Source organism: Budorcas taxicolor, chromosome 16 (genome assembly GCF_023091745.1).
Source record: "Budorcas taxicolor isolate Tak-1 chromosome 16, Takin1.1, whole genome shotgun sequence".
NCBI lineage: Eukaryota > Metazoa > Chordata > Mammalia > Artiodactyla > Bovidae > Budorcas > Budorcas taxicolor.
The window spans coordinates 29,516,993-29,533,801 of record NC_068925.1 but is presented as its reverse complement, the minus strand read 5'-3'; the positions used below and the strand labels follow the sequence as shown (position 1 = coordinate 29,533,801).

Sequence of the window (16,809 nt, the reverse complement as noted above, 5' to 3'; positions counted from 1 at the left end):
GATGTTGACATCCAGGGTCCTTCCCCGTGAAGCTCATTTTTTTAAGGCCTTCTGAATCAGCTTTAGTACTGCTTATAAATGTGAGTGGACAGCCAGGGATCTTCATGTCTTTAAGGACAACTTCTACAACATGAAGACAGATCAAAACAAACAAAAAAATTGATATTGGAGGAAATAGATGTAATAACAGGGAACAGAAGAAAACCTCAAAATATACTGTCCTAGCTTCAGAGAACTAAGAACATATTTCATCCATAAAGCAAACATTTGTAGCTATTTTAGACTTCCCTGATATTCCAGAGGTATTGCTCTCCTGATGTGGCAGGAGGTGGGAAGTGGGTTCGATCCCTGGTCAGGGAACTGGATCCCGCATGGCAGAGCTTAAAGATCCCATATACTGAAACCAAGACCTTATACAGGAAAAAGATATGTGTGTGTATCTATATACAAATATATATATAGATATTTGTATCTATATGCAATATAGATATACACATATATATATTTTAAAAAGAATGAGTGTAAGGAAATGTACTTAGAAAATTTTTTTGAAACAGCATTAATTTTAATAATAGGAGGTTTGAGAAATAAGATTGAGGCAGTTGTCCTGAAAATAGCAGTAAAAGAGATAGTGTATGAGTATATAGTGTATGAGATAGTACATGAAGGGACAAAAATAAAGATCAGATTAGGTAGCACACCATCCAAATAATAGGAATTTTAGGAGAAGAAAGAACAAAAATGTGAGGAAATGGAACCTGCAAACAAATAATATAAGGAACTTTTCCTGGAATTCAGTGACCTGGTCATGGTCAGGGGTGCTGACTTCTTCTGAAAAGGGCCAGACAGTGAAGGACCTAGACTTTGTGGGCCACAGGGTCACTGTGCCATTAGTTCATCTCTACCCCTGTAGCTTTGTGAGATGGGCCAGAATTTTCTGGGGGAAAGAAAAAGAGTAAGCAAACAAACAAAAATAGATCGCCTGATAATATCTGACCCCGTTGAGAGGGTCTAGAGTGCTGATGGAGAGTTTGGGGTAGGTACGGAAAAAAGAATCAAATTCTGAAAATAGCCTTTTTTAACACCACTGTTAAGAAAGGAATTGTTCTGGAAAGTAAATATGGTCAGCATGAGTCAGTTAAGTGGCTGCTCATGTATCCAAAGTGCTGTCATGACTTTATTGGCAGAATAAGGAAGGTGAGATTTTTAGGAGGGTTAGAGAGTCTGGGAATTAAATCATTTATGTAGTACTAAGTCAGGAGATAACTTCTGAATCTGAAAGACTAAGAAGTATTAGTTCTAAACAAATACATTAGTTAGAAACATAAATATCAAACATGTTGAATGTAGTTTCTAGGGAGAGAAATCAGAAGTGATGAAGAGTTGAGAAGAGGATTAGTGTGTTGGATTCAGTTCAGTCGCTCAGTCATGTCTGACTCTGCAACCCCATGGACTGCAGCATGCCAGGCTTCCCTATCCATCACCCACTCCCAGAGCTTGCTCAGACTCGGATCTGTCAAGTTGGTGATGCCATCTAACCATCTGATCCTCTGTCATCCCCTTTTCCTCCTGCCTTCAATCTTTCCCAGCATCAGGATCTTATCCAATGAATCAACTCTTTGCATCAGATGGCCAAAGTATTAGAGCTTCAGCTTCAGCATCAGTCCTTCCAGTGAATATTCAGGACTGATTTCCTTTAAGATGGACAGGTTGGATCTCTGCTATCCAAGGGACTCTTAAGAGTCTTCTCCAACACCACAGTTCAAAAGCATCAATTCTTCGATGCTCAGCTTTCTTTATGGTCCAACTCTCACATCCATACATGACTACTGGAAAAACCATAGCTTTGACCAGACGGACTTTTGTTGACAAAGTAATGTTTCTCCTTTTTAATATGCTGTCTAGTTTGGTCATAGCTTTTCTTCCAAGGAGCAAGCATCTTTTAATTTCATGGCTGCAGTCACCATCTGCAGTGATTTGGAGCCCCCCAAAAATAAAGTCTGTCACTGTTTCTACTGTTTCCCCTTCTATTTACCATGAAGTGATGGGACTGGATGCCATGATCTTCCTTTTTGAATGTGGAGTTTTAAGCCAGCTTTTTCACTCTCCTCTTTCACTTTCATCAAGAAGTTCTTTTAATTCCTCTTTGCTTTCTACCATAGGGTGGTGTCATCTGTATATCTGAGTTTATTGATATTTCTCCTGAGAATCTTGATTCCAGCTTGTGCTTCATCCAGTCTGACATTTTGCATGATGTACTCTGCATAGAAGTTGAATAATCAGGGTGACAAAATACAGCCTTAATGTACTCCTTTCCCAATTTGGAACCAGTCTGTTGTTCCATGTCTGGTTCTAACCATTGCTTCTTGACTTGCATACAGATTTCTCAGGAGGCAGGCCAGGTGGTCTGGTATTCCCATCTCTTGAAGAATTTTCCACAGTTTGTTGTGATCCATACAGTCAAAGGGTTTGGTGTAGTCAAGAAAGCAAAAGTAGCTGTTTTTCTGGAACTTGCTTCCTTTTTCTGTGATCCAACAGATGTTGGCAATTTGATCCCTGGTTCCTCTGCCTCTTCTAAATCCAACTTGAACATCTGGAAGTTCATGGTTCATGTACTGTTGAAGCCTGGCTTGGAGAATTTTGAGCATTACTTTGCCAGTGTATGAGATGAGTGCAATTGTGCGGTAGTTTGAGCATTCTTTGGCATTGCCTCTCTTTGGGATTGGAATGAAAATTGACCTTTTCCAGTCCTGTGGCCACTGTTGAGTTTTCCAAATTTGCTGGCATATTGAGTGCAGCACTTTCACAGCATCATCTTTTAGGATTTGCAATAGCTCAACGGGAATTCCATCATCTCCACTAGCTTTGTTTGTAGTCATGCTTCCTAAGGCCCCCTTGACTTCTCATTCCAGGATGTCTGCTCTAGGTGAGTGATCACACCATCATGGTTATCTGGATCATGAATATCTTTTTTGTATAGTTCTTCTGTGTATTCTTACCACCTCTTCTTCGTATCTTCTGCTTCTATTAAGTCCATACCATTTCTGTCCTTTATTGTGCCCATCTTTGCATGAAATGTTCCCTTTCTAATTTTCTTGAAGAGATCTCTAGTTTTTCCCATTCTGTTGCTTCCTTCCATTTCTTTGCATTGATCGCTGAGGAGGCCTTCCTTATCTCTCCTTGCTGTTCTTTCGAACTCTGCATTCAGATGGGCATATCATTCATTTTCTCCTTTACCTTTTGCTTCTCTTCTTTTCCCAGCCATTTGTAAGGCCTCCCCAGACCCCCATTTTGCCTTTTTTGCATTTCTTTTTCTTGGGGATCTTGGGGATGGTCTTGATCCCTGCGTCACGTACAATGTCTCGTACCTCCGTCCTTGGTTCTTCAGGCACTCTATTAAATCTAATCCCTTGAATATGTGTCTCTTCCGCTGTATAATCATAAGGGATTTGATTTAGGTCATACCTGAATGGTCTAGTGGTTTTCCCTACTTTCTTAAATCTGATTTTGGCAATAAGGAGCTTATTATCTGAGCCGCAGTCAGCTCCCGTTCTTGTTTTTGCTGACTGTATAGAGCTTCTCCATCTTCGGCTGCAAAGAATAGAATCAGTCTGATTTCGGTATTGATCTGGTGATGTCCATGTGTAGAGTCATCTTTTGTGTTGTTGGAAGAGGGTATTTGCTATGACTAGTGCATTCTCTTGAGAAAGCTCTGTTACCTTTGCCCTGTTTCATTTGGTACTCCTAGGCCGAACTTGCCTGTTACTCCAGGTATCTCATGACTTCCTGCTTTTACATTCCAGACCCCTATGATGAAAAGGACATGAGCATGGCTCATAGTTTCATTGAGTTAGACAAGGCTGTGATCCATGCCATCAATCTGGTTAGCTTTCCGCGAGTGTTGGATTAGTGTTTTATTATAAACTTTGTAACACTTTGACCTTTTAAACTATTTTATAAGTTTAATTTTTAAATTTTTCATGAGGATAAAATTGAGTTGACAGAATGAATGTTTACCTTAGACGTTAAATCTTATTAGTCCAATACTTTTGCTATAGTAAGATGATGATAGTATAGTTTTCTGTTCATATATTGTGTGTCATTTGTTAATACCAATTTCTGATTCCTACTCATACTATTAATTTGGCTTCCTTGGCTGACTGATGAAAAAACATATTCTAAGAAACATGAGTCAGTCCTATGTCAGTCTCAGCATAGAACTTAATTTAGTTAATATCTATAAATAGTTTGCAAATCATCACTACTACCTGAAAGTTATAAGAGGGGAGTAATAACCCCAGCGCAGAAGCAGGAGTTGCAGCGATGAGAGTATACTGTCCTCAGGTTAGCCTTCAGAGGCAGGATGGACCAAGAGTGGACCGCCTTCTCTTGTGAGTATTGTCTCCTGTCTCAGGAGTTTTATAATATTAAAAACGTTATTATCTTGTTTAGTTTTATCCATTGTTTGTTTGTTTACTAATAGAGATTTGAAATGCCCACATTTTATTTATGCGGTTTTATTTTTGTCAAATGTTGATAGCATTAGTGTTACTGAATGTTAGCAACCTGGACCATTTTTCCTGATCCACCCTCCTACTTCATTATGTTGAAATTTAAATTACTTTTCATTTACCTAGTGCTATTTTTTTGATAAATAAGGCTGAATGAAATGTATTTTCAAATTTTTATATAGATTTTGCTTGCTGTAAGAAAAATAAGTCTTTGAGTTAACATAAACTAAATATGTGTTCAAGTATATAAAAAAGCTGTTGATCTTATTGTTGCCTGGTGCTTTGTGCATTCTCTTTATATTTGGGGATAACTCTTCTTGGGAAGAAATAGATATTTTGGTGGTGGGAAGAATTTTTCCCGATAGTTTTAAATGCTCTTTATGGCTATAATATTAGTCATTTGCACTGTTTTTTTTTTTTTTTTAATGAAAAAATATATTTTCTCACAAACTTTTAAATTGCTATAAAATGCATATCCAAAAGAAAAATTAGTCTCCAGAATGTTTCCATCATTCAGAATTAGGGCCTGTGTACTTTGAAAAAATTTTCGGTTGGAAACAGTCATTTGTAGTCAGAACTCTGGGAAGAAGAACCATGTGCATTTCCAGGGTGTGAGCTGGCTGTGATATTTCTAAGACAAGCAGAGTTTCTAAATTTGGAAACTGTCCCCCTAAAAAGATATACAAATGTCTTGCTTTAGAAGTCAAAACATGAAAGTCAGTAGATTTATATATACCATCCAGTTTAGGTGGGAATTATTCATTCCGCTGTGGATTTGTAAGCCTGAGATTTTGACACACAACTTGGGAAAATATGTTTAGATGTGTTTCTTTTCAGTGAGCAGGCTAAAAATTAGAGACTTCAAACACTTTTTCTTTCTTGCATCTTTCTTCCTTTCAAATCAAAAAAATGAATAACAGAATCTCCTGGCGTTGTAGGAACCGCCTACTTCAGTCTTCTGTCAGTGAACTTGGATGATCTTTCTGGCATTGTGCTCTTTTCTTACATCAGTATATTCCTTTTCTTTCATAGCCTGAAAACCCAGATATTATGACGTGTGGAACTGTTCTTTTAAGTCAGGGTACATTGGTTGTTAATGCCATTATTTAATAATTCTTTCAGATTCATTTTACTCATACCTGGCCTTCCACCTGTGCTTTAAGCTTATTTTTCGTGTTAAAAGTGGTCTAGAGAAGCGGCCATTAACTGGGGGGTTTAAAAAAAAACAACCAAGAATTTGGATGAGAAATGAAATGTAGTCTTAGAGTACTATGTGTTTCAGCTGTGAACAGCGTTTACATTATCATGTCAATAATGTAAACTCTGAATGAATATTGATATAACCAAAAATCAGTATTTTCCCATGACTATATTGAGAAAAGCCTGTGTGTGGTGAGGGAGTTGCGAGAGATATCTTATGTCAGTAGACGTATTTTATAAAATTAAAATATGAAAAGAACTGACATATCTAAAGAAACAGCCAAAAGAGTTGACAGTAATTATCTCTGATATGTTGGAAACTGAGATGGGAGGGTTGGAGCAGTGAACTGCTGTTTTTTTCTTACAGACTTTAAAAACTACGTGCTTGTATTATTTTGATGGAATAAAATGAAAGAGGTAGCACAGGATTTTAACAGAGCCTAATATATTGAATATTTTAATCATAGATCTTAGTACAGCTACATTAAAAGTTAAATACTTTCCCCTAGCTTCTGTTTTCAAATATATTCTAATTAGAATAATATGGGTATATCTTTTGTCTTCTGGACCCAGTAGGCTGTTTAGAGTATTACATTTAATATGCTCTTATTTTTTGATGAGTGTTGTGTATTTCAAATGCAATATAAGCCCTAGCTGAGTTTATTCATTAGATGCCGGTTATTCAAAAATAATAATTTTGTCTTATTAAAAACATTCTTCTGAATATACCTTATTTCTTGCCCTCATCCCTACAGTGATATTGTTATCCCTTAGAAACTTTGGCAGCTAGTATTTTATCAAATAGTAGAATGAAGTCAGTAATGTACCCTAAAAATCAGATTTTATTATTTGTCAGTATTTTTAAGCAGCTATTTCCCATAAGCAGGACTACCCTATGTGTCTTCTGTTTTTCTCCTGCATTTACTGAGTATGATGATCTGTCCAGAAAGAAGCTCTGTATTTTTGTGCTAATAGGAGAGGGCTTGGACTTTTCTTTTTGTTTAATTATCAATTAAGGAAACATGAAAGGTAGAGATTTATGGAAAGATTTTATTGGTTTATTGATACTGCTGGGAGGAATAAAAAACAGCATACACATTTCTGTCATGTAGCAGCACTTCCTCTAGTCAGAACCCAGTCAGCTTATCAGTCAGTCCAGGGAAAGTCTCAATTTGAAATTTCCAGATAATTATTACTATAGCTCACATTTATTGAATGTTCTTATGCTCCAGGTACTTATTAAAGAGCTCTCACGATACTATCTCATTTCATCTTCCCGCCAGTGCTTTGAAATATTTTATGTGTAAGATGAATATAACCTTTTATTTTAAATCTTAGGGCAGGTTAATTTTTATAGCAGTTTAATCATTTAAGTTGAGCTGGATACTTGGAGACATCTAAAGCAAACTATTTTAGAGCCACACGCAGGAGGCTTCTGCAGGTTTTAGTATAATTGCAGATATTTTTATAGTCATCATTTGAAGTCCTAGAGTTGAGATTTTTAGTCAAATTGAATATAAATACTGAGACATTCTATACTTCCTTAGATAAGGAGAATTTTGACTTTTTCTAATTTAATGAAGCATTGATAGGATTGAAAGCATAGGTATAGGCATAAAGGGTAAATTTAACAAAGTGATTCTAAAATTTACCTAGAAAGAGTTAAATTTCTAAGAATCATCTAGAAAAACTCAAAAAGAAGAGTAATAAGAATGGCTTCATCCTAGTAAATATTAAAGTATACTTTCAGCATCAAAGCATCAAGATATTAGTGCCTTGCCAGACAAGCAGATCCATGCCCCAGAACATTCTGGAAGTTCAGTAATAGCACATGTAGAGGTGACATCTTAAATCAGGGCTATAAACTGTTCAATAATAGGTGCTGTGATATAGGTCACTTCTTGACATGTTAAGCCCAAGACGAATTTCATATGAACTAAGGCTTTTGTTGTAAAAAATAAAAGTATGAAAAGAAGGTGTTAGCAACTATATAATCTTTTTTGTGGGACAAGGCTGCCTAAGAAGGGTATCGAAAGCAGGTTACATAAAGGAATAATATTACTCGATTTTCTATATAAAATTAAAAGGCATATTACAAAACAACACTTTTAAAATCAAAGACATAAAGCCATAATAAAAGTTAATACCTATGACCAATGTGTGGCAAAGCGTTGTTACCTTTAATATAGAAAAGAACCTTTCAAAGAAATATGGAGTATTAACTCTCCCAAGAAAGCTGATCAAAGGACATATGCAGTCAATACTAATATAAAAATCAGTAAACAAATTGTAAAATATTTAACATCAGAAGTAATTAAATGAAAATTGTTATATGATATCAATCATATTAGCAGAGATTAGAAACAATGATAGTGTTCAGTGTTAGTGAAAGGAAAGAAAAGTGGATATTCTCATATACTGTTGGACTGCTGCTGCTGCTGCTGCTGCTAAGTCGCTTCAGTCGTGTCCTGTGACTCTGTGCGACCCCATAGATAGCAGCCCGCTAGGTTCCCCACTGCTGGCGAGTGTTAATTGGCACCACCATTGCTGAAGACAATTTGGAACTGTATATCAAAAATCTCGATATTTATATATTTTCATCTAGCAAATCTGTGTGGATGGTGATGCTTAAGAAGCAGTTAGAAAACGGTTCAAAGATACGTGAGGATAAATGTTTATTGCCATATTAGTAATAGTATTAGGCTAACATATTGTACCATGGGAGATTGCTCAAACTGAACAACTGAACAGTGGAATACTACACAGGCATGAAAAGTAAAGGTGCAAAATTTTACTTAGTGCGTTAAATACCTTTTACAATATATCAAGTGGGAGAGAGGAAAACAGATTTTTTTTTTGGTTTATATTCCTCATATTCCTCATGTATTTTTACATGAGGAAAAGTCTGGAAGCGTGAATGCCAAAATGTTAATTTTACTGACCTCTGGATATGAGACTTAATATGATTTAAAATTTATTTCTTCTCTTAACTGGTTTTTCCCCATTCACCAAACTTTTACTGAGCTATTGCTGTTACTAGCCATTGTATTTTCTGATATGATAAAGTATAATTTGTACAATGAAAATTTGATGTCATTTTAGGAAGGTAATTACAAATTAGAAATATTTTCATTAAGTGAAATAATGTCTTGGTCTTTAAAGTGGTATGTTCAGTTACTCGTTTCTTTGGACCACTTTATTCAGGAAAAGTGCAGGATAAAATGTGATATTAGTTTAATGTCCTGAAACAGCGAAAATGATCCTAGTAAGAGAAATTTTTTTCCTTTGTATGTACCATAAGCTGTCTCTACTGAACATAGTCCTTCTTCACGTGGAAGGAGAGATGTTGATTGCATGGTCTACACTTCTTTGTATTTAAATCAGAAATAAGGTTCTTGTAGGTTCATTGTGAAAAGAATGGGTTTTCATTGTGTGTAGCCATAATTGCCTGCTGTTTACTTTCTTAATTTCAGGCAACTGCAAGAGCAGCAACGACAAAAGGAGCTGGAGCGGGAAAGGCTGGAGAGAGAAAGAGTGGAGAGGGAGAGGATGGAGAGGGAGAGGCTAGAAAGGGAAAGGCTGGAGAGAGAGCGGCTGGAGCAGGAGCAGCTGGAGCGGGAGAGACAGGAGCGGGAACGCCAGGATCGCCTGGAGCGGGAGAGACAGGAGCGGGAGAGGCTGGAGAGACTGGACCGGGAACGGCAGGAACGAGAGCGGCAGGAGCAGCTAGAGAGGGAGCAGCTGGAGTGGGAGCGAGAGCGGAGGATATCAAATGCCGGTAAGAAGTTTACAGACTGCTCTGTGTTCCTGATGTCTGAGCTTGGTGGTGGTTGGTGGAGTCATAAATTAGGAAGAATATTTAGCATTTGGGATTCTTGGGATGAAGCAGTACGATTCGAAATTAGAAAAAATATGTGGCGATTGCTACTTTATCTTTTTTTTTTTTTTATTTCTCTCTGTGTTGCTTTTATTGCTTGGAGACTTAAAGCTCTTGGAAAATTTTATTCTGGCATTCTAATTCTTCTAACTGCCTATAAATTGGCTATAAAGTGTAAATTATTTTCATGGGAAATTTTTTGTGTTAGATGAAGTTGGGATATATTTCCCTTTTGAGGGTGCTTCAATTTTCTTGAATACTGTAGCTTTCCAGAAATTTGCTTGTGTTCTCAAGTTTTTGAAGGAGGAATTAAAAACAGCAAGTTAAAAAATACCATCTCTAAAGCTGACTAGTAATGTAAACATTTTAATATTGTGAAAAATTAGTGAAAATTACTAAATATGATGGAATTTTATTGAAGGACGTATGGGTAAAGATATGACTAAAAACTCAAGGTATTTTGACATTGATTAAAATTAATATTTATTATAGGATTTAACAATTTTTCTATTCCATATGATCTATATCTAAAGTCTCAATGTGGGTTGATTAAATATTGATTGGTTTGTTGGGTTAATTCATTTTTTTTGATTGCCTAGTTTTTTCTGGGATTATAGTCAACATAACTTTTCCACAAATGATCACTGAATTTGGAGGCTTCTAGCCCTTACTGATGAACTTTTTGCTAGTTTCTCTATTATTTTTAAAAAGCAACTTATTCTTCTTTGTGATCTTATTCATATAATGTTAATGTCCTTTCAGTGGATAAAATAATGAAGGTTAAGACGACTGTATTTTTTTGCTGTAAGAATAAGCTAATCAGTTTGATTTACTGATCTGTTACTTGATTTAAAGAAAATATACTGTCTTTTGGATCTAAAAATTTATTTATAAGTTAAAACGTTCTTGAGTGAAGTCAGGTATTTGCACATGTGCTTTAATTCTCTGGAACTAACTGTAGTCTACGTTTGTACATTTTGTCTGAATGCTGGTTTTGTGGCTTTACTAGCTCCCTTTTTCTCTCTCCTTTTTTATCCTGTCTTTCGCCGCTGCTTTCTACCTCTGTCCAGCTCCATCCTCCGACAGCTCCCTGTATAGCGCTCCACTTCCTGAGTATGCCAGTTGCCAGCCTCCTTCAGCACCTCCTCCATCATACGCTAAAGTCATCTCAGCTCCAGTGTCAGAGGCCACTCCTGAATACGCTGTAGTGACCGCTTTGCCACCTACTTCCACACCCCCTACACCACCACTTCGACACTCCGCGACACGTTTTGCGACATCTCTAGGTTCAGCCTTCCACCCCGTTCTTCCCCACTATGCTACAGTTCCTCGTCCTCTGAACAAAAACTCTCGACCTTCTTCTCCTGTGAACACACCCTCTCCTCAGCCTCCAGCTACGAAGCCCTGTGCCTGGCCGACTTCCAATTTCTCACCCCTCCCTCCATCTCCTCCAGTAATGATTAGCAGCCCCCCAGGCAAAGCCACGGGTCCAAGGCCTGTCCTCCCCATTTGTGTTTCTTCTCCTGTGCCCCCGATGCCCCCCTCACCAACAGCGCCCAACGGGCTGCTTGACTCTGTCCCGCACCCCGTGTCTCCGCCGCCTACCTCAGGGCCAGCAGCGCCACCGCCGCCGCCGCCACTGCCTTCCCTGGCACCACTCTCACACTGTGGATCTCAAGCTTCTCCTCCTCCGCCTCCGAGCACCCCTCTTGCCTCAACTCCCTCATCCAAGCCTAGTGTTCTCCCTTCTCCCTCTGCAGCTGCCCCTGCCTCTGTGGAGACTCCTCTAAACTCTGTGCTGGGAGACTCCTCTGCTCCTGAGCCAGGCTTGCAGGCAGCCTCTCAGCCGGCCGAGACTCCAGCCCAGCAGGGTAAGGCTTCCCTGATCGCGACTAACCGCTAAGCCCTTGAAAATGTTCCACCCCAGACAGCTTCACTTCCCTAGAAGAACGGGGAGGAAGGTTTTGAAAAAGTTGAAGGTGGGTTTCTTTCTGTTGGATTGATTGCATTTGGAGGATCAGTAGGAGGAGTTTCCCTGTTGAGCTAGATGTGGGTTTTTGTGCAGTGTTGGAGGTGTTTTTCCGTGTTTCAGGGTCTCTGTACATTTCTCTGAATAATCACTGGCAAAACATTACTAGACACATTAATCCACACAATAAATATATAATCAAACGTGTCTTCCTTTAATTTCTGGGAAATACAGAAATTATGTTTAGTGCCCAACTGTAGTCATTAGATCTATGTCATCCAGGACTCTCCTCTGCGACAGTTCTTATCTTGGACCCTGTTTCTTTTTGGCCCCTCCTGTATGCATTGAGCTTCTCATATCAGACTTCCAGGGGTGGCTGCCACCCAAAACCATGGGGAGCATCCCAACTTTGCACAGAGTGGGGAGAGGGCAGTCGTGATGTTTGCCCCAAAGGATTCCCTGGTCCGGATTGTAAGCCTGTAGGGATAGTTGGGAGATGGTAGCATCCTCTACAGTCATCCCCCTACTCCCCATGCTCGAACTTTGCTGTCTCAGTGACAGGGAAGGGGGGTGTAATCTTCTAGGTATGGATTATTCCTAAGTAGAGAAGGACCTTGTTCTGAAAGTAAATAAAAAGATTCCTAGCAACCACTCCCTTTTTAAAATAGGATTTAGTGAGAAATTCAGGAAGGAATATGACAAATTTGTACTTACGAAGAAGCAGTTTTATAGTCTGGATTTAAGCACATCTTAAAATCTTAGTTCTGGGGGTCTTGTTATCTCCGTGTATATATTTTTCATGTTGACTTGCTGAATTTTGCTTAAACGTTGCATCAGAATTCTAGTAGATGCAGTGCAGTATCACTGTGAAAGTAGTGCTGGACGAAAGAGGCACAGTTTGACAAGGTCAGACACCCCACCTCCTGTATCCTCAGAGTTCTGTTGGAAGATTGACAGCGTAGCACAGTTTTTCTTCCAGGAGTTTGTCAGCTTGTGTCACTCTTCAAAGTTACCAGTTTTGAAAAACTCAACCACCCAATATGCAAATAGCATTTTATTTGTCCTAAAACAGCCTTTTAAGGCTTCAAGGAAGGGGGAAGGACCTACAGGGTCAGTCTCCAGATTCTCCTTCTTATCCACTACTTGTGATTTTACAAGACCTGGACATTCTCCCACCCTCATCTTCTAGGCTAAAACTCTGTACAAGTTCTGTTGTCTCCTGGTTGTTTTAATAAAGTAAGGATTCCTTTACTTCAGTTACTCTCAACACTCTTGATACACTGTATTTAAGTATGGAGTATTTTTGAGATGCTGGAGCCTGGGACCTGCCCTTCTTTCATGGTCTCAATTCAGCCATTTTGGAAAGCAAGTAAGCTATATGTTTCATTAGTGTAGGATTTATTATCTCAACTCCGAAGGTTTGTCCAGGTTATTTTGGATCTGTTATTTCAGATAACACTAATAGCCGAACTACACATTCATTTCTCTTTTCAGTGATGCCACCTCCATCCCGACCTTTATAAGCATTCATTTTATTTACCAAATCCCCATGAATGAAAAAAAAAAAACCTAATTAGACCATCTGTTTCAAAGTTCTATTACTAAAACTCTACGTTTAAGTAGTTAGCTTAAGATTTGGCTTTAAATTTTAGCATTTTTTAAAAAATATTTTTTGTATCTTTTTAATACTGACTTGGATTTTAACTGTTATGTAAATTGAGCTCATAAATTTGTGATAAATGTTTAATTTAGCATGTCACTCTACATGCCTTTCCTCCTGAGATAGTGTAACGTGGCTCTATCATTGACAGTCTTAACATTTCTTTCTCTCAGGCATTGTCTTGGGACCACCTGTACCTCCACCCCCTCCTCCACTCCCGCCAGGTCCTGCCCAGGCACCAGCCATACTCCCTCCTCCCCCAGGACCACCCCCACCCCCTCCACTCCCATCCTCAGGGCCTCCGCCCCCTCCTCCTCCACCACCTCTTCCCAATCAAGTACCCCCTCCTCCTCCTCCACCTCCTGCTCCTCCCCTCCCTGCATCTGGATTTTTTTCGGGATCCATGTCTGAAGACAATCGCCCTTTAACTGGACTTGCAGCTGCAATTGCTGGAGCAAAACTTAGGAAAGTGTCACGGGTAAATGGATTTCCTAATTTGTTATATTTCTTATGTATGTCTGATTCTGTCTCAGCATCTAAAATATTGAAATTATTGTATTCTCACTGTATGAACCCTGTGTTATTAACTTCATTCACTAAAAAAATTTGAAATAACTTAAGAAAAGTTGCAAGAATAGTGTAAATTCATTACTCGGATTGACCACTAAACATTTTACCATATTTATTCTTTGTATATGTTTTCTTCTGCATAAACTCACACACTGTTTCTGTCTGAATTCAGGATAGATCAGAGACACCATGCTTCTATTTCTCTAAATACTGAAGTGTGTATTTTGTAAGAAGAACATTCACCCACATGACCACAATATAATTGTCAAAAATCAGGAAATTTAATTGATACAATGCTACATAATCTACAAATCTATTAAAATTTCACCTGTTGTCCAATGATGTCTTTTATGGCAAATTTTTTTTCTATTCCAGGGTCACTCCTGTTACGTTTTGTTGTGATATCTATTTAATTTACTTTAAAATGTAATAATTCCTAATTTTCCTCTTTTCATGATACTGACATTTTTGAAGACAGTAATTAAGTATTTTGTAGATCTGATATATCCCTAAGATTTGATTGAGGTTATGCATTATGGGGGACAGGTTTTGCAATTTTTACCACCAAAGTAATACATCCTTTTCAATGCCTTATACAAGGAGACATGTGATAGCATGTTATGCCATTACTGCTTATGTTAGCTTTGATAAAACTTCACTGATACATAAAATTATTCCATTGGTTCTTAAGGTTTAAAAATAATACCTAGATGTTTTTACTGAAGTTAATGTGGATATAGCCTTCTGTTTTGAATGTAATATATTAATATAAGATTGATATATTAGGATTGCCCCACATAGGAGTTTATTATGTGTTTATATTCTCATTAAGATGGAAGATGCCTCTTTCCCAAGCGGAGGGAACACCACTGGTGTGAATTCGGCCTCATCTAAAACAGATACAGGTCGTGGAAATGGACCCCTTCCTTTAGGGGGTAGTGGTTTAATGGAAGAAATGAGTGCCCTGCTGGCCAGGAGGTGAGTGAGAAATTACGTGGGTGTGTCCAGAATCGAAAGAATTGTGTTAATTTTGTTCTAAGTATAATTTAACAAGACGCAGGCCTTCCTTTTTGGTATAGTTTTAAACTGTTACATGATTTGTTGTGATTTTTTATCTGATGTACCTTCTCCTTTTTCCTAGGAGAAGAATTGCTGAAAAGGGATCAATGATAGAAACAGAACAAAAAGAAGACAAAAATGTAAGTTAATAAGAAAGAGTCTACTTCATGAGGACTTGCCTAGCAGTACAATGGCTGAGACTCCATGCTGCCACTGCAGGGGATACGGGTTGATCCCTGGTCTGAGAACAAAGATCCCACATGCCGAGTGGTGTGAGCAAAAAATAAATAAAAATTAAAATAGTCTGCTGCACCTGAAAATGTGAGATTCAAGTATAGCTCATGTCAAAGATTAGTTTGAATTTAATTAATTTCAACTAACAATATTTATTTTTAACTCTTCAGATATTAAAAATGGCATCACTTTTTATATATTTTTAATGACATTCTTAGTAAAATGGGTTGAATGTGTGTAGTTAGGGGAAAATTACTGGAATTCTTACTTATATTTAACTATGTACCTAAGCCTGCTGTTAAAGGAGTGAAGGACTTTTTCCTGGGTCTTTAAAATATCTGAGAGTTTCCTTTTCCTTTCATTTAAAAATGAAGGAATTTGACCAAATACCGGTGGTTATTAGCTGTGCCCTCTCTTCCATTCAGCAGCACATTGGCAAGTGTGGTTCTCATTGAGTGTGCAGGTCTCAGTGAGAACACACGAGGAAGGGAGCCCCGAGGAACTGCAGTGTGGGAGGGAGGAGTTTGGAGGTGGGGCTGCTAGGATACATGAAAAAGTCTAAACTTAGTGTAGAAGAGAGAAGAGACTGATGAAGGCAAAAGTGGGAAATGGCTGAAGGTATAAAGCACCAAATGTATACAGCAGGTTTCTAGAAGATATGATGTTATTAATATGTATTTCTGTATGTTTAGGAAGACTCAGAGCCTGTATCTTCTAAGGCCTCTTCAACAACTACACCTGGTAAGTTCAGGGGATACATTTTCATCTTTATGAACTTCATCTAAATATTAGTACTTCCCGATTAAAAAAATTCTCCCTTTCTCCATGTTTAGATTAAGTGACTGCTTAGCTACTAAAATGTTAAAATTCTTGGTTCACATTTGAAAGCACTGACTTTCTCCTCTACCTTTTGTGACCCTGAAGCAGCTGTTCATTTCTTGATGACATTGGGAGATAATACTAAAATCCAAACTGTTTTTTCTGTGACTTTCTCTGAAAATCATAATTTTTATACCTTCTAAGTATATTAATTACTGTTAATCACTTGAAGTTACTCATTTAAACAAGGAAAAATATGTTATCTAGATGAAAGAGAAATACTTTTAGTAATTGATTCTTAAAGGCAAGGATTTTATATGTCATTTCTTCATATTTGACTAAGTGACTAAACACTGAACTGCCTGTTTCGCTCCTACCTAATTTGGAATGAAGTTTGATCATTTTGATGAATTAATATTTAGAGTTAGCCATAGGAATCAACTATAGGGAAATGCCTATAACAACCACTCATTCTCACTGAATAGTGATTCTGTAGTGGCCTGATTGCTGTATTATAATTATATTGTAACTGTGACTAATTTTTCCTCTAAATAGGACTCAAATCAGTTTATGTTACCTTCATTAAAAATTCTCTTGTTTGTGATTTACTTATTTTTACCTTTTCTTCCCAAAATCAGTATACATGTTATTACTAAACCATAGATATTTTAGGACTCAGCTATAATTTAGAGTCACAGAACTTTTTGGAATTTGAAAAGAGCTATGAGCCCTCTCCCAGGGAAGAAAAAAATCATATTTTTATACAAAACTGATCATCATTTCAAAATATTCACTAATTCCCTGAAGGTCATGTACAGAACCCTCATCTAATGTATATCCCCTTATTTAAAACATGGGAAACTGAAGCGTGGGTTTTGTGTGTATTTTTTTCATGTGTGTTTGCACATGT

General features: G+C 37.7%; 1 protein-coding gene across 8 annotated transcripts in view; it reads left to right on the top strand.

Annotated features, from left to right (window-relative positions):
* Window positions 1-16,809, top strand: part of ENAH (ENAH actin regulator) — a 155,386-nt gene that overhangs the window by 121,181 nt on the left and 17,396 nt on the right. For 2 of the 8 annotated variants that reach the window (XM_052653479.1, XM_052653478.1), the window contains exons 5-10: window positions 9,185-9,489; window positions 11,349-11,459; window positions 13,391-13,695; window positions 14,620-14,765; window positions 14,929-14,986; window positions 15,773-15,821. In XM_052653479.1, the coding sequence (XP_052509439.1) occupies window positions 9,185-9,489; window positions 11,349-11,459; window positions 13,391-13,695; window positions 14,620-14,765; window positions 14,929-14,986; window positions 15,773-15,821 (974 nt within the window). Of the gene's footprint in view, window positions 1-4,296; window positions 4,392-9,184; window positions 9,490-10,658; window positions 11,460-13,390; window positions 13,696-14,619; window positions 14,766-14,928; window positions 14,987-15,772; window positions 15,822-16,809 lie in introns of those variants that run through there. The other 6 variants (XM_052653475.1, XM_052653473.1, XM_052653477.1 and 3 more) reach the window with 5 other exon arrangements.